This window comes from Medicago sativa, chromosome 5 (assembly GCF_051527215.1).
Source record: "Medicago sativa cultivar Bolivia chromosome 5, Bolivia_mono, whole genome shotgun sequence".
Classification (NCBI taxonomy): Eukaryota; Viridiplantae; Streptophyta; class Magnoliopsida; order Fabales; family Fabaceae; genus Medicago; species Medicago sativa.
In genome coordinates this window covers 62,137,404-62,155,541 of record NC_140753.1, presented here as the reverse complement: position 1 = coordinate 62,155,541, position 18,138 = coordinate 62,137,404, and the positions used below count along the sequence as shown (strand labels likewise).

Below are 18,138 nucleotides of genomic sequence, written 5' to 3'. Positions count from 1 at the left end.
ATTGGTTGTCAAAATATCATTCCTGTAAGCATTATGTATGTCAGCGTACCGGCTATTTATGCACACATTAGACCCCACCTTTATGTCATTATTAACGAAAACTAACAATACACATTTGTGTAAGGATTAGACCTTTTACATCTTTCTTTACACCAGAGTTTTCTTTTCTCACAAATCCTACCAATTAACAAAAATTCATTCTCTAAGCCTTTGATGGGATGACAATGACATGGTAATGACGAGACAAAAAGAATTTCTCTTTGTTACTTGTACAGATAACATGTCATGTGACTCCCAATAGATGGAAATGTCTTAAAACGTCACTCTAACGTTTTTCTTTATTTTATTTTAGTTTCTCTTAATTTTATCATTAATTTAAACTATTTTATTTAAGAGGTTATAACTTCTATGTACTTACTCACCGAGTAAAATTATGCCTTTTATCAAGACCACCAAATGAATATTATATTTTTTTTTTGAAGAAATTCCAAAATATATTATTCTTGTTATTTATTGGCTGCGTCCACCTACAGGGTTAATAGTATTTTTCACCCCTGTTATATATGTCATTTTCGGTTTTCGCCCTTATAAAATTTTCGGTTTGATTTGCACCCTCGTAAAACAAAAAAAATCCGGAAAACACCCTTAATAGGCCATTTTCAGAAAAAAAAATTTCAAGAAATTTTGGTTTTTGAATGGCCTACTAAGGGTGTTTTTCGAGAATTTTTTTTTACGATGGTGCAAATCAAACCGAAAATTTTATTGGAGCGAAAACCAGAAATGGCATATATTACAAGGGTGAAAAACACTATTAACCAGGGACGGCCCTAAGTTATAGAGAACGGGGGCCTTGGCCCTCACTATCTTTAGTGGAAAAAATTGAATAGTATTGTATTATTTTTAAATAAAATAATGATATTTGTAATATGATATATACATAATAATAATAATATAGATATTTTGATTAATATTATATATGGTCATGTAAACAAGTGTTTTAAAGGTGTTATTTAAGGATTTCATAAAAATAAAATTTTTTTTGAAAATACTTAGTAATAATTGCACGATTTTTTCTGCAACTTAAAAAATATCTTAAAGATGCCTGTTAGTATTTTCTTATTTTATATATACATAACAATCTTTCTATAAAGTTGGTGGAGAAAAGAAAATATGTGTGTACTCATTGATATATTTGTTTTTAGAGTTTTCTCTATATATATGTGACAACTATAATTGTTGAAAGAGTTTTCTCCAAAATGAATATTATTAAGAATTGAACATAATTGCAAGAAAACTATTATGAAGTATATTTTTTTTTTAAAAAGAATTATGATGTATATTTATAATTTCAAAATTGAAGTAGTGTGCATGTGCGTACACGCACGAGTGTGCGTGTATGTGAATGGATGGGTGGGTGCGTGCGTGCGTTGCCCTCACTACTTAAGACTTCTGGGTCCGTCCCTGCTATTAACCCATTAAAATGAGATTGAATATGAAAATACCGACAACAGATATTTTATGAATAAGTTGCTTATATTTAACTTTTTAATCGTCGTTTGCTTTAAATTTTTCAGGTTATATTGAGCATGGTGTAGATCCTGCAAATCTCAGTACACAAAAAAAAAAAAAAAGATCCTGCAAATCTCTAGAATTTTATAGATATAAACGTCAATTTACTTAGAAAGAACTTCGATTTACTTGTGTGAATAATAATATTAAACTTGTCTTTAATGTTGAATGAATATTGAAATTTACAGAATACAATGCGATTTTAAAATAACATTTTTCACTGAATAATTTTTTTTGATGGTTTCTCACAGTTTAAAGAAAAAGAAATACCCTTAATACCATATAGGAGTATGTGTTAACCAATTCAAAATCATAAAGGAATTCTATCTTGAGAAATGAGAAGTGAGAACACTTCTCAATGCAATGTTCAAGTCCATTCACTTTCGAAAAATCCAGAATTTCATAATTTTTTCACTTTATGAAAATACCATGACCATAAATTTTCCACACTTTAAAAAAGAAAAAAATAATAAAAATGTAGCGTCACGCTTAGTCGGCACTACAAATTATAAAAAAGTGTTTATTTAAAATAAAATAAAAAACTTATAAAGAAGTGTTGGGTTTGATGTTGAGATTTTTTCACCTTTTGAAAAAAATCTGATAGCAGAACCTATATTTCTTTCACATTTTAAACGAAAAAAAATTAGAACTCCTGATTTTTCCCATTTTAAATCATTTCAACTGGAGTTAAGGAAACGTAGCAGCACTAGTCATTGTCAAATAAAATGGGTCTTCCGCCAACACAAACAAAAAGCACAAAAGTCAACTAACTTGCCTTTTTTGGCAAGAAAGGCTGTGAAATATACGGCTTTATAAGAAAATTTGTTGTGCATATATTTCTAAAATGATTAGTAAATCAATGTGATCCATGTCCATGAGCTTTGAAAATGTTGTTGATCGATTCCCACAATGAAAGCAGACCACTAAGATGCATTATAAGGTACATACTTTGAGAGTTAAAAAATTACAAGCAAGAAGAATGAGTTATGTGAGATAGTGACACTAGCACTACAAGCCTCAAAACAATAGACATCAACTGAAACAACATAGACCAGCTTGAGCAACATAATTGATAATTACAAGCCACAATTTGCTTTCTATATAAGCACCAACCACTCCTAAAACTAAGATAAGAGAAATTTTCAGTGAATAGAAAACAACCAGTCCTACCCTCTGAGACCAAAATAGCAATGAAAATTTATGGAATTATAAGCTCCTATGAGTCGGCATCTCTGTGACCATGAAACATACGTCGAACCATCAAACAGACCTATATGATCAGATGAATTGATGAACCAACTCCTCAAATAATCTTTCTGAATCAGCTGCTAAAATCCCCTCTCGCATAAAACCAATTCATCCAAGATAAGAACCAAACTTAGACTAAGCAAGCAAGATTCCACGTCCTGCACAAAACCAGTCCCAAATTTAACCACTCAAAGTGACCAGAACACAATAACCTGAATCTCCCAGCAACCATGAGATGTCCTTATTTACATTACGAACCTTTGCATAATCGGAATAAGCAAAAGTACTGCTACCATACCCTCTCATGACAAACCAACACATTATGGTCGATTATACCACAAGTGCACATTATGGTCGATTATACACATGCTTAAAATGCGAATGACACTTGCAAACCAATATCAAACTGTGGTTTGCAATGTCAAAACTTAAATGACAGTTTCCAATACAGTCATGTAACATAAACATAAAAGAAGGAAATTTGTCTTAAATAGTCATGTCATCCCACATGCCATCCCAATGGCAAGGAAGATACAAGAAGCTAAAGGGTGTGGAAATTTGGTAAATCAAAATATCAGGATTTCAGTTTTCTAATGAAAAGGGTGTGGAAAAAGCTAAAGGGGTGGAAGGAGGAGAGCCTATCATTCTCAGGCAGAGGGGTTTTAATTCAAGCAGTGGTTCAGGCTATTCCAGTCTATGTGATGAGATGCTTTCTCATCCCTCAGAAGGTGTGACCAGATTTAATGGGCTGCTTATAGGTTTTGTTGGGGAAGCAAAGGAGACCAAAGAAAAGATTCACTGGGTTAATAAAAAGAAGCTTTTCAGGACCAAGTTAAGTGGAGGTATGAGATTTAAATCACTCAAAAGACTTTAATAATGCTATGCTAGCTAAGAGAAGGATGCATGTCAATCCCCAATCCCTCTTAGCTAGGCGTTTCAAGGCTAGGTGTTTCCCTAATGTGGATATATATTGAAAGCTCCCCTGGGTTATAGACCAGGCTTTGCTTGGAGGAGTATCCAGCAAGCAACATGGGTTATTAATAAGGGGTGTTGTTGGAAAGTAGGTAACGGGCTTACTATAACGATTTGGGAAGACTAATGGTTACCATTTCAAAATGGATTTAAAATCCTAACCCGAGACAATGGTCACACCAATGTCTCCTTCGTTGTGGATGTTTTGGATGATAACCATCATGGTTGGAACAAAGATTTAATTCAGAGCCAATTTTTACTTATTGATCCAAACAGATAGAACAAATTCCTATTATTAATCCGGACATTGAAGATCGGATTATGTGGAGTGAAGCACGAACAGTTGAACACTCCTCGGATTAGGTGTGTCCAGGGGTCGTACACACGTCGCTCTTCGAGACCGACACGACACCGACACCTATGATTACACTAAAATTATGTCATTTTCTCAAATTATTATTGGTGTCAGTGTGTCCGTGTCCGTGTCTGTCATGTCCATGCTTCACAACTTTACCCCAAATGGTAATTATACAGTTAAAAACGGCTACAATGCCATTCAACAATAGAAGGATAGAGATAGCATTAGGACCTCTAATGTCAACATTTTAGCTCAGATATGGAAATCAATTTGGTCCATAGACACGATTCCTAGGCATCACAATCTCCTTTGGAGAATTATTAATGATGTGTTACCAGTTCAGATGGAACTGAATAAAAAGGGAATTGATTGTCCCCTAATTTGTGCTAGATGCAACTCTGGGACAGAGACAACCAAACATGTCTTTATGGAGTGTCCTAATATTAGGACTTAGGAGGGTTTGGTTTGGTTTGGATCGCGTTTGGGAATTAGATTCCCACGCTATCCAGATCAGAATTTCAAAGATTGGATTATTGATGTGATAAAACAGACAGGAAAACAAACAACCATCAGCATTGCAGCAATAGCCTACAGTATATGGTATGCCAGAAATCAATTAATTTTCAAGAAAACTACATACCTGAAGAAGTGATTATCCAGAGAGCTGCAAACGGCATTGATGCTTACAAACAAGCTAAAGAATAACACCAGGATGATGATCGCGCTTTGAAGACTCGCCAAACACATGCAACCCACAATAATTTATTATATAATTTTATTACAATAATTTATACGTAAACACTTATTGCATAATTGGATTAGCCATGAGATTTTCAGGATCACAGCGAGTCAAACACAATTTTGCATTGGAGGCGGAATCTCAACAAAATCATGGTGTCACCCTGAAATGTGATTTAATCAAACTCACCGCCCATCCAAACATACACTTATATGATAAGCGTTTTGCTCTAAGAACATTATTAAGTTGTTTATTCAAACACCAACTTACAAGAAACATGCTTACGAAATATAAGAAGCAAAACTAAACAAACATCAATTAACAAGATATAAAATTAATTCCCATAAACCAAGGAGTATCAAGATGGATTAATGCAAGAAACTTGTAAAGAGGAACAAAGAGGAAAGGATAAAGATAGCTTTGAATACCATGTTTCCATTCCCATTTTAAGTGACCGTATCCGAATGCGATGTGATGTGCAGACCGTATCCGAATGCGATGTGATGTGCAACTTAAGGACCTTGCCAGTGTTCATCTGGATTTTATTCAACTTATGAGACACAAGGATACCTTCCACCTTTCTTGCAAGTTGTAAATGATTTACCTATCATTTAAACCTATTGACAGTTTGTCCAAATAGGTAAATCATGCTACAACAACCAACAACCAAGCCTTATCCCCCTAAGCGGGGTCGGCTACATGGATCAAATTATGCCATAATGTTCTATCATAAACCATATTTGGATCCAACTCATTAAACTCTAAATTTTTCCTAATAGTAGTTCAATTCCAATTATAGGCCAAAATACCTATTATATTTATACCACAATAACTATAATTATCAAATAAAAAAGGGAACATATTTTACCAACAAAAGGGAATTATGAATGAAGGCAGTTCCAATTCTCATACAAAATCCTTCTGTACAGACACCAAGTGACAAATGTCCAGCTTGATTGTATTTTGGTGAAAGCACTTGGAGTTGGACTCATTACTTCATTGATTTGCTTTAGGATCTATAACTTTTTATTCTTATTTATGAATATTTCTTGAGTTGTAAGTATTATTTTTGCCATTCAGCATTTACATCAAAATTATTACTAATTATTTGATAATTTAACAAGTAAAGATATTTATAACAACGATCATTCTGCTATGCACTTTATCACTATAGCATTTTTTACACTAGCAACAACTATCTAGAATTGATAATGATGATTAAGATTGACTACATGCTCACAACTCTCCGGAAATCATGTAAACCTAGACGATTAAGTAACATTCCTCTCTAGAAAAAAATGCCATACAGACAATAGGAATTAATTCAGGTTTAATCAACAAGGCATTTTCTTTATTTGGATAAAAATATTGACATAATTGAAAAAACAAAAATATATTGTGAAAGATATAATGCTTAGCTGTCAACAGAAACAATAATAGATTATCAATAACACACAATTATGATATAATAGAAATTGGTACAGCCAAATGCCATGTATTTGATGTCATTTAAGACTAAACCACATGTGAGATGTTATATGCTTCAAATGCCCGCTATAGATGAATCCTCAAGCCCTGAGCATCCTAAATTAGTGATATCACCACCTTTCAGCAGACACACAGCTATTCCAACTGAAGCTCTCAAACCATGTTACAAGCCAAAGTACAACATAACCTTAGAAACAAGGTGACACCAAACTCTCAACAGCAACACAGACATAGACATCATAGATCATCCTATTATTGATGTTTTGAACCATTGGCATCTTAAAAGTACCGTTTTTGGAATCATAAACAGTCAAAGTCCTTCTCAACATCAACACTTGGTCATCCTCAAAAACCCATTGTGGAATGTTAGATTGATAATAGAAATGTAAAGGATATTTTATCTCAGGATTTTCCAAGTTAGGAAAACGAAACAATTTAGTCCAAGACTCTTCATTTCCATATTCCTTCATCAGCCAAATAGTAGAAAATGTGTGACTACGAGCACAGATAGACAATGAATCACTCAACACACCCAAGATCTTATTATTCACATGTTCCCCTCCATAATTAGGAAGCAAAAGCTTTCTATAAGACTCATTAACCAAATCAAAAGAAACAACAATATCATCATTAACAAGATATTGAATCCAATTAAGCGCACCACTCACAAATTTCATCAATTCATTGCTTGGAAGACGTAGCTCCCTATCAGTCATTCTCCAAGAAGCGGTACCCAAAGTATGAACCTTGACTCGATTTTGGAAATCCCCATCACAACTACAAAAAAAACTACCAAGCACCTTGTACACATGATTTACAGAATCATATCCAAAGCCACATATGGTAGCAATGCATTTTGGTGTATCTTTGTAAGAAAGGAATTTGTTGAATTTTGCAATGGTAGGGTTCCACAAAAAGACATCTGTTTCTGATAGGAATTGGGGATGGACAGAGAAAACCAAACAAACGAGTCCATTGCAAGAACCGATAACACAACATGTTGTTTTATTACCTTGTTCCAAATGATAGTCAAATTTGGTGGGTTCAACTGTTACAGGGTCCTCCAAAATAGAGAGGAGTGGGTAAGAAATTACCCCAGATTTCTCAATACCATCGACTTCTTGTCTGTATTCCAAGATGAGGTGGTGGTGGCGGGTTGTTGACATGTGAAGAAGGTGTTTCTTAACGAAATTTGGATGAGAAATAAGAGAGTTGAACGACTTACAGAGACAGCGAAGTTGCATGAGTTGCTTGCCGGGAAGCCTACACAGAATTTCAGCAATGACATCAGATGGAAGCGTCGGTAGCAGCTGTGGATCAGAGACGAAGAGTGAGAGTAGTCTTGAAGTTAGGGTTCGGAAGAGTGAGCTTAGCCTCTTGCTGCAGGTGGTAGTTTCCTCCATTGGGATTTATAACTGAAGAACACTTTTGCTAAATGAATGAAAGGAATTTAATTAAGAGAACAGTGAGGTTGAAATTTTCTATCACTTTTTAGTCGCCATGGTTTTTTGGATTCATGTTTGGATGTTGAAATGTTCTGGTTTTGGTTTTGGTTTTGGGTTTGTGTGTTGTTTTGTGTTGTGTTCTATCACTTCTTTATTTTTAATTTAAAAAATTGCATATGTAGCGTCGCAAAAATATTTGAGTATTTCAACTTACTTATTTCCGATTCTATCCCTGCAGATCTCACTTTCTTCTTCACTAAAAGGTAGGTAGTTACTATTTGAGTATTTCAACTTACTTATTTAATCATGATGACCCTTTTTTCAACTTATTTTCATTACTTCTCCAACATAACTTATCAAAACACCTTATACCATATACAAAAACAATTTCACTTTATTTTACCGTTTCCTATATAAATTGCTTATCATGATAAGAGCTTGTGCTTTAGACTGCTAAAACACTATAAGCTGTTTATACAAAAGTCAATAATATTCTTGTTTTTCTTGCTTGCATTATTCATGGAATGCCACTAAACTCGTATATTCTTCGGTTAATGTTTTTTATACTACTGACAATTTCTTTAAAATTTGTCATTGCAGATGAGCAGAGTTGACTCACCAGGAGTGATGCTTCTCGTCAAATGATGTTTCAAGAGTGCATTTGACATTAAATCATAGAAACCAACAGAAAAGACATTTTACGACTGTAATTGGAATTGGACATGTAGAATATCATGCAATTAGTAACGATGATAGGCAGTGGAAGTGCAAGTGAAAAGGTATAACTCAAACAACACAAAAGACCATCAGGGACTAATTTGGACAGCATATTTTAATACATATTTGATTCGCATACCATAACAAGCGATTTCTATTTTGGATTAAAAATTAGCAATTGTATTTGCAGTCGAATGATATAGGCTACAAGCAATAGATCAATCCAAGGCCAAAAGAAGTAAAAGTTATGTTGAACAACCTTGAATTATACACATCCCCGACTGTAAGCGCTTTCCACACTCCTTAAAAAGCTTTTTTGGGCACCCAAATACAACAACTATCAGATCAACTGGTGCATAGACATCACTTTTAGGAAGCCATTCTCCATCGATAAGAGATGGTGCTAACTGAAGCTTATCTCCTAGTGTCGTTCTGCCATTCCCAAAATATACTGATTCAAGATATTCCCTCCCAATTGAACTGAACCCATTCATGTTTCTCAGCTGTTCTTGAATCGTTGCTTTCTTTTCTGACAGTGCGTCTCTTTCCCTGTAGTGAAGATCAGACCTGGAACTGGAAAGACTTTGATCTAAAGCACTGAGCTCCTTCCCTAGCTCGTGCCTATGCTGTGTTTGCTTCTTTTCAGCCTTCAGCTCCTTCACTAGCTCCTTCACTATTGAAATGTTGGCATAGAACGTATTATATGTAATAAAACATAATTCAGTCATTCAAAAATAGAAAATATCAATATTAGACTTATATGTGAAATAGCATTATAGGTATCTAGCCGATGTCTGTAAACCACGATCATGATAATAGGCGAATTACTTTAAAATTTGATCACATAAATTACAACTTATATGTTATAACATAAATCATGATAATGTTGTCTTTACTCTAAAATAGCAGAGATGGCCTCTACCAAAGGTATCTCTACCTATTTCAAAGGAATCCTATGTTGTCCCATTTTGGTTCACATACTACATGGTATATCTTGCCAGGTGCAGGTCCATAGTTCGTGCCCTGCAGTATGTGACCTAATCTAGACTAGAAATTGGATATGTTGTTAATAAAGTGTGCCAGTTTGTCCCAAACCCTGCAGAATCACTCAATTGCACTAAAGATAACTATGAGATATCTGAAAGCAATGGCTCTGGATCATGATTTAGTTTGGCAAGATGCTTCTCCTTTGTATCCCTCAGATGTAGAAAACGTGAGGTCTAAATCCGGGTCATTCTAATGTCATGGTCCTAACTTGATGTTTCATAGCCCCTTCTAAGATGTTGTCCTTACTTCATGAACTGTGAGTTCTCATCGCCATGCTAATCATCTATTGCATCAGTCAAAGCACTTTCGCTTTGAGTCATAATCTGAACCAAACAATTTCAAATCTGTACCAAAGCCTGAAATTTGCAAAGAATGCCAATAATAAATTTCAAATCTGAAGTATAACAGGATGCAAATTCACTGCCAATTTTTCAAATTCACTAACTAAACAATTTTTTATCTGTATCAAAGCCCAAAAATTTGCACAGAATGCCATTAATTATTTCAAATTTTAAGCATAACAGGATGCAAATTTACTGCCAACTTTTCAAATCCGCTACACTAGTACAAGAAAAATATCACCAGAAGCATACCAGCTAATAAGGTGGATACTAAACGAGACTTGAAGTTCAATAGAACAAAACACCAAATCAACATAAAAAGGAAAAGAAAGATGGGCAAAACAAACTCGAACTGTTTTGAATGCTAAAAACTCATTTTAGCTATGCAATACAAAACAGTTTCAGTTATCTATCACTTGATGAATATCCAATCGCCAATGACTTGAGTTTTCTCAAGTATATCATTGTTGCAAACAAGCCCTGTTTTGTTTTCCTCTTTTTGTACTATGTATTTCCATATTTTTTAAGTTCCCTCCATTCCCTTCTTCTCCTCTTATTCATAAGGAAGAAAAATTATTCAGTTTCCAAGGAAGAAAAATTATTTTCAAGGATTACATTCATAAGGAAGAAAAATTATTATCATAAGGAAAATGAGTTGAAAGTGGCAAGGATTACTCAGTCTCCACAGCAATGCAAACCAGCAAAGAACAATATGGAAATCCATTTGCACGAATAACGGAAACAAATCAATACATTGATCATGATTTCAGAAAGGATAATCCAAAGGAGTGATGCTTCTCATCATACGATGTTTCAAAAATGCATTTGACATTAAATCCTAGAAACCGACAGAAAAGACATTTTACGACTGTGATTGGACATATAGAATATCAGGCAAGTAGTAACGACTATAGGCGGTGGAAGTGCAAGTGAAAAGGTATAACTCAGACAACACAAAAACCATGAGTGACTAATTTGGACAGCATATTAATACATATTTGATTCATATATCATAACAAGCGATTTCTATTTTGGATTCAAAATTAGCAATTGTACTTGCAGTCTAATGATGTAGGCTACAAGCAATAGATCAATCAAAAGCCAAAAGAAGGAAATTTCATTCAAAGTTATGCTGAAAACCTTGAATTATCGCATACCAGACTGTATGCGCTTTCCGCCCACCTTAAAAAGTCTTTTTGGGCTCCCAAATACAACAACTATCAGATCAACTAGTGCATAGACAACACTTTTAGGAAGCCATTCCACATCGATAGGAGGTGGTGCTGAATGAAGCTTATCTCCTAGTGTCCTGCCCATAGTCACAGAATTCGTGTACTAGCCTGAGAACCACGAACCGGTTCGCACGAACCGGTTCGCGGTACTTTCACGAACCGGTTCGCCAAAATTCGCAAGGGAATTCTTGGAAATACACGTACCAGTGAACCACGCTAAAAAACTTGAACTAATTAAGAGATTGCCTAGGGAAGTGATCCTGCTCTTGAAAAGAGGAAGGAAATAAGCCCTGGTCCCACCAATTAATGGCATGGGAATCTCTTGGTTATTCAATATGAAATGCAATACAAAGCTTCTTTATTTATAACATAGCCTTCCACTCAATATTGCTGTACTAGCCGATGTGAGACAATTTGAACTACAGTTTAAACTCTATAAATTAATAATGTCAGGACCGGAGAAATTTATTAATTTAGAGAGTTATTAATTTATCGATAAATTAATAATTATTAATTTAAAGAGTTTTTAAGTAATTATACTGTACATACCAAACAAAAAGGCAAATTAGTCTATGCCTCTTAAAATTACGTTGCAGCGAACCTTGAGACTCAACGTAAATTAGTAACTATTGTGTTCATATGCATTGGAAATCAATAATGACTTTTAAAGTACAGTAAATGTAAACAAGAGGAACAAATGTGTTCAATGTATTCTTAATATATTTTTTTTCAGTTTCTATGAATTATTAATTTATGATTTTTCTTGGGACCGAAAATTATAAAGGGATCTTCCGAAAAATTATTATCTTATTATTTTATCGAGTTTTTCAATTTTTTACATTGGCCCAAGTCGGGACCGGACAAATTTATTATTTTAGAGAGTTTATTAATTTACCGAGTATTAAATTAAAGAGTTTCTACTGTACTAGTACTCATGCTTTCAAACCTCTATAACTCTGAATTTTTGTAAAGGTTAAATTTTATTATTTTTATTGATGGTATTAATACTTTCATTGTTTATTTTATATTTTTAATTAAATAATTTTGTTATCAATAGTATACTGATTATTAAATTTAAACTTACAACGAACCCAAGCGTACCGACTCTGTATACCCCATTGCGTACCGAATTCTTTAAGAGTGGCGAACCGCATACCCGAATTCGTACCACGTACCGAAGTGAATTGCGAACCGTGTGACTATGGTCCTGCCATTCCCAAAATATACTGATTCAAGATATTCCCTCCCAGTTGAACTGAACCCATTCATGTTTCTCTGCTGTTATTGAATCGTTCCTTTCTTTTCCGACAGTGCTGCTCTTTCCCTGTAGTGAAGATCAGACCTGGAAAGACTTTGATCTAAAGCACTGATCTCCTTCACTAGCTCGTGCATATGTGGTGTTTATTTCTTTTCAGCCTTCACAACAGCATCCAGATTGTCGACATGGGGTGCAGCATTCATGTAATCACATAGCCGCGTTCGATAGAATATGTGCAGTAATTCGTTGTAAAACAGCAAGCCAGGGCTAAAGAAGGGAAGCGTTAGATTAAATTAAAAAAGGAATCATGGTAGAATTCAGTTGCAAACATGCACATGTCTGTCGGTGTATATTGTCTTCGCACAGAAAAGCAAGAAGCTAAAGAACATTAACACTCACTTTATCTGGCTGAATTGACTCCCAAATCTCATTGCATTTATTAACAGCTTGCTCAACCAAATTATCATCATCCCATTGCATTAGGTGGGCATGCAATAATAAAGTGGTAAAGAATATCTGGTCCATTAAAAAAAACAACAGACAGTCAGATGATAATATTATAGCAAACTCTCGGCATAATTGAAGTACCATTTATTTTAGCAAACTAGAACATTGCACACATGCAACATGTGTGAAAAGAAGTTAAATTGCCATAATAGAAGCAGGTATAAAAGATGAAAGTGATGAGTTAAAAATAATGGAAGGAAAGAAGAAATGGGAATTTATTCGTTTAAAATTTTCAATTTAGTTTTAATTGTATTTGAGTTGTAAACTCATTAAAAAAAAATTATTAAAAAGGTTATTTTAGAGCTTTAGCTATTTTAAAGATAAAGCATCCAGAAGGTTCTACCTATTAGTTGTAAGAATTAAGTGAACTGATGAATCGGATGCAAAGAGTAGAGAAGGGAGCAAAGGAGATGTCTTTTCTTGTAACCTTTCAAAACTAACCTGCAACCCTGAGTAGTGTACTTCAGTAGCACAGGCATATCCACATTCTAAGGCGGAGACTGAACCCCAGTCGTCTCCTTCAATTGACGAAGCATTTGCAAGCTGTGAGTTGAAGTTGCAAGACCACAACTTTGTTGAAATCCTTCAACAAGATAAACAAAAAACTATGAACATGAGAAGCAGCATTAGCTAGTAAGATTTGCATGCAATGCAGTCAAATTGATAACACATTATAAACACATGTCATAAATAATTTACTATTCCAAAAGCCCAGAATTTATGAATTAAAGAAAAAATTAAGCTTTCTAGATGTTCATCAATTTCATATATTGAAAACCTTTGACATATATATTATCAGACATCAATACTCGTGTGAAGAAAGTAATAGGTGATTTTCAGGCAGGAAATGTAGGTATAGCTGTATAGGTATACAAGTTTTGATATTTAGTAGTATGAGACCAATGGTGCAAATATGTGAAAAGAGGGAAAAGCATAAATGATATAAGATATGGTATGACAAAAACAGCAAACATTTCCTTTACAGTTTACACTTGGTGTGAAAGTTACAATTTACGAATTTACACACATACTAATCAGCATTTTCGATAACTATTTAGTATTTACCATACACAGGCCAGAGCTACTGTTTTTACACACACACTCTATCTCTCTCTCAAGTTAAATTAGAACATATATAAATATACGAACCAAGCTTATCAGAATTTATAAATGGAGCATACAACTATCATTTACTATCTATAGCTCTACTGTGCTAGCAGACTTCAGTTAAAACATGCGGCAGTTATAACAAGTTTTTCAGACTTGGAGGAGGATATTCTGTACATCAATTGTTCAGATATTGCAACCCACAAAGGTATTGTCCATAGATGAGGATGTTATATTGATCAATCCAATAACTAAAAGAAAGCAAGATAGAACAAAAACCTAAAAAACAAAAGTCATTGTTAGTCAAAGATTTAACTCGTCATTGCAGCAGCAATCCTTGTTATTTGTGATCGTAGAGCCATACAAAATTTGCTACAAAAAACCAAAGTGTGTTTGCCAAGCTTTGCTTAAAACCCTATTGTTGAAAAAAGATGGTATTCCATTCAATGTTTTAAAAAAATGTCTGCGACCTTGACCTCAATCACGACATGATTTTTGGTCTCTGCGGCCGCAATTTGACTACAATTGAAATTGTATCAACCACAATTGAGTTTGACCGTAATTCTCTGCAATATCTAAGATCACAACAAGATGGAAACAGACAGGTGTTTTAGAAAATATCCAAGACCGCAATTTGGCCCGCGGCATAACAGTTTTCGATATTGCAAGAACTAGGTAACAAAATATAAAAAGAGGCATCATTGATCAAGGCTTTATTTAAAACCGCAAAATATCAGAAACTTTGATACCACTGCCAAAATCACTGTTACAAATCTTTTCTTAAAACCCTATTGTTGACCAAAGAACACATCTCATGCACAGTTTTATTAATAAAACCTTAAATTCCCCACATGCAGCCACAATTTAAAACCTTAAATTCCAGAATCCAAAAGATACTAAAAAAAATCAAAAGCAAAGCATAGAAAACATACTCATTATTTCCACTTCCAGCAGAAGCAGCAAGATCAAGACTATTCCACAAAATGATAACACTTCAACTTAAAACAAGACGGTATAACCTTCAACAATAATTACTACCCAGAAAAAAAACATCATTAAACAAACAAATTGTTTTGGAACAAGGGTTGGAGGAGGAAGATACTAACACAGCGTAATGATAATGATGAAGAATGATGGTGGAGATTCGAAGACGAGTTTTGACTTTCACGATTGCTTCCAGACATTTTTACTGCTTCCATTCTTGTTTCTTGATTCTTTTGTTTTTGTTTTTGTTTGATACTAGGTAATGAAGTCAATTAGTCAACTGAAAAAAATATTGTTCTAACATATAAAAAAACAATTATATACTTTTGTATTTAATAATTATGTTTTTTTTAAAAGGATGTTTAATAATTATGCTAATTTAGTCTTGTTATTTTCGTCCAGTTTATCCACTGAAAAAAAATTCATGCTGAGCCTCAACAAGATTATACTAACATAGATCAAGAGCAATTCTAGTCCAATGTATCCAAACAACATAATTTGATAAGAATTAATATTGTTTGAATCAATCCAAACAAAAATCAACATAGTTCAATTTACTTTTAATTGAAGGTTTGAATGTGTTGATGAAAGCCTTGGTTGAAGCAAATGTCTTTACGGGATACAGTGTAGGGGCGCTAATACAGTAGTTGTGTCTCATTTACAATTTGTAGATGACACGCTCTTGTTAGGGAATAAAAGTTGGGCTAACGTTCGTGCTTTGAAGGCTGGTCTCGTTTTGTTTGAGGCTATGTCTAGACTGAAAGTCAATTTCCATAAAAGCTCTCTGGTTGGGGTCAATATTAATGCTTCTTGGTTGTCTGAAACGGCTTCTGTGTTGGGTTGTAAAGTGGGTAAAGTGTCGTTTCTCTATTTATATGGTTGTTATCAGTGGAGTTAGGAGTTTTATTCAGCTTAACTTGAACATCGGATCACTTAACTAGGTTGTGCATAGTGGTTTTTGGACCGTTTATGACATATTGCTTACAAGCTGAGTTCTTTGTACTTTGTATTTGCTGATTTGATTATGATCTTTGGGTATCAGTATAGAGAGCATGACATATTTGTAATTTGGTACTGGTTTAGGAAGATCAAATCAGTATATTACTATATTAGTACTGCTTTTTTCTTCTATATATGCCAATAGAAATGAGAATGTTAGTGGAAATCAGGAATCATCAAAGCAATTAGCAGTTTGTTTTTGCTTGACATATAGATGGCATGATTTTTTTATTAGCAGCTGAAGCATTGAAAAGAGACAAAAATGTACAGTGGGGGATGAAGAAATAAGTATCTCCCTCCGATTTTCTTTGGCTTCGGATGAGAGTGACTCATCTGGTTTAGATAAAAATATTGTTTAAAATGGTGTCAAATCTATGTGGTTTCGGCTGGCTTCGGATGAAGAAATTGAAATTTGTACATGACTAAATTGAATGAAATTGTCCCTTTCATCAAAATATTGTTTAAAGTGGTGTAAAACCTGTGATTAATCACTATGGCATTATGATAGAAACTGACAGGCATCAATTTTCTTGAAATTGCTCCCTCCCATTGGTTCAAGGAAATAATTCAAAAATTTCAGCTCAGGTTTGCTGAGCTAGATTAGGAAATCATGTCTTTAGCAATGCTCATGTTTCTTGAAACAGATTGATTGAGAGTTTCATACAAGGTTTTACAGTTCCCTACTTGAAATTTTGATTGTTGTTTTGCTCAATGACTACTCATAATGTTATATGGTTAAACAGTTCCCTTGGTTTCAAAAATCTATTTGACTCCTAGAATTGTGGAGTTCCATATACAATTTTGTCTTTTTTTTACTCTTGTTATAGGAATATAGGTGCACAAGTCATATATGTTAAATGGAAAACATGGTAAAATGTCGTTATTGTGTTGGTCCAACAGTTTAAGGTATAAGTAGACAGTAGTAATCCAAAAATTATGTCACTATATGAGACCTTAAATATTATTAAAATGATTTTTCACATTATCATTTGTCTTTCACAAATATAAGGAAGCCAACCTCTAAAGAGAAACATTTGGCTGAAAAAAATATTTTTAAATAAACAATGAAGAAGCTTATTGTCATATTTTGAAGCACAGAGGGGGGAAACAATCATTCTTTGCCACTTAAAATCAAATAGTTGATCATTTATATGGAACAAATTTGTTGACTTAATTATATAATGAGAAGATGTATTATATTACCTGCATAACTTTATCATATACTTACTAAATATCTATATTAAAATCATGATATCTATCTCAATATCAAGCAATCATTGATTAGAACAATGAATATTGGATCTGAACGAAGGCACGATCATCAATTGCTTTTAACTCTGTCAACACTCTAATCTACACCACTCGCTGAGATCACAAATGTTGTACTAATTACCAGGAGCCAAGGAATTCCCAGAATTAAATACCAGGAACCACTAACAAAATCAGTCTCTGGTGTATCAAATTCAAGAAGCTATCCAGAGTCAAAGTTAGTGGCAGATTCCTGTAACTTTACTCAGCCAAATATGCACCAAAATCAGTTTTTACAGAAGAAAAAGGATACCATTTTCCACACGGTTGGTGTCAGTCTCTTCCACAAATTTTCTGAAGTAAAAAACAGTAGCTGAGCTTCTTCACCCAAGAATATAACAAAAGATTCCCCAATAACTATTGCTAGCACAACTAAGAGTGTCATTGATCCAGAATTTGAGGCTGAAGAAAGTGCAAACCATGTTATTGAGAGTAGCAGTTCTAATAAGGAAGGAGAATTTTGTACAGATGCTGGTGATGGTAATAGCTCAACCTCAGATGATGAATTTGTGAATCCAAAATTGAACCATATTATACCAGGAATGATTTCTGAAGGTAAAATTTTCTATAACAGATTTATAATATTCTTACTTTCTAAAAAAAATTATGATAGTATTAAATTTGTGTGAATGATCAGGATATTTTGATATTAGGTATCCAATTACTGAATGTGCAAATTGTGGATAAACTTTGTTGTGGAAACGGAAAAGTGCAACTTCCATATGTAAAGAATTCGCCTCCGTTTCTTCAGCACATACTTTTTGGTACAAATAGATCAGATAGTCAAAATTACCAACAAAATGATAGAGTGTATAATTC

At 33.9% G+C, this 18,138-nt stretch overlaps 1 protein-coding gene and 2 long non-coding RNA genes across 5 annotated transcripts; all 3 read right to left on the bottom strand.

Annotated features, from left to right (window-relative positions):
• Positions 1–2,449: 2,449 nt before the first annotated feature.
• On the bottom strand, positions 2,450–5,746 carry LOC146923818 (uncharacterized). Its single transcript, XR_015009876.1, has 2 exons — positions 4,788–5,746; positions 2,450–2,975 (listed from the first exon to the last, which is right to left on the bottom strand). It is a non-coding gene; the product is annotated as an uncharacterized LOC146923818 (long non-coding RNA).
• A 469-nt stretch (positions 5,747–6,215) lies between these two features.
• On the bottom strand, positions 6,216–7,956 carry LOC146923817 (F-box/kelch-repeat protein At3g23880-like). Its single transcript, XM_085708945.1, has one exon. The coding sequence runs from the start codon at positions 7,775–7,777 to the stop codon at positions 6,563–6,565; it is 1,215 nt and encodes a 404-aa protein (XP_085565071.1). The 5' UTR covers positions 7,778–7,956; the 3' UTR covers positions 6,216–6,562.
• Positions 7,957–8,603: 647 nt separating this feature from the next.
• Positions 8,604–15,266, bottom strand: LOC146923816 (uncharacterized). Of its 3 annotated transcripts, XR_015009873.1 has the most exons (5): positions 14,961–15,266; positions 13,363–13,504; positions 12,814–12,930; positions 12,313–12,681; positions 8,604–9,939 (listed from the first exon to the last, which is right to left on the bottom strand). It is a non-coding gene; the product is annotated as an uncharacterized LOC146923816 (long non-coding RNA). The 3 variants fall into 3 exon arrangements; XR_015009875.1 differs by lacking the exon at positions 12,313–12,681; XR_015009874.1 differs by lacking the exons at positions 12,313–12,681; positions 12,814–12,930; positions 13,363–13,504; positions 14,961–15,266 and adding an exon at positions 11,065–12,306.
• Between the last annotated feature and the right edge of the window lie 2,872 nt (positions 15,267–18,138).

Coding starts and splice junctions, on each gene's coding strand:
- LOC146923817 (XM_085708945.1), bottom strand. CDS start 7,777: ATGGAGGAAACTACCACCTGCAGCAAGAGGCTAAGCTCACTCTTCCGA.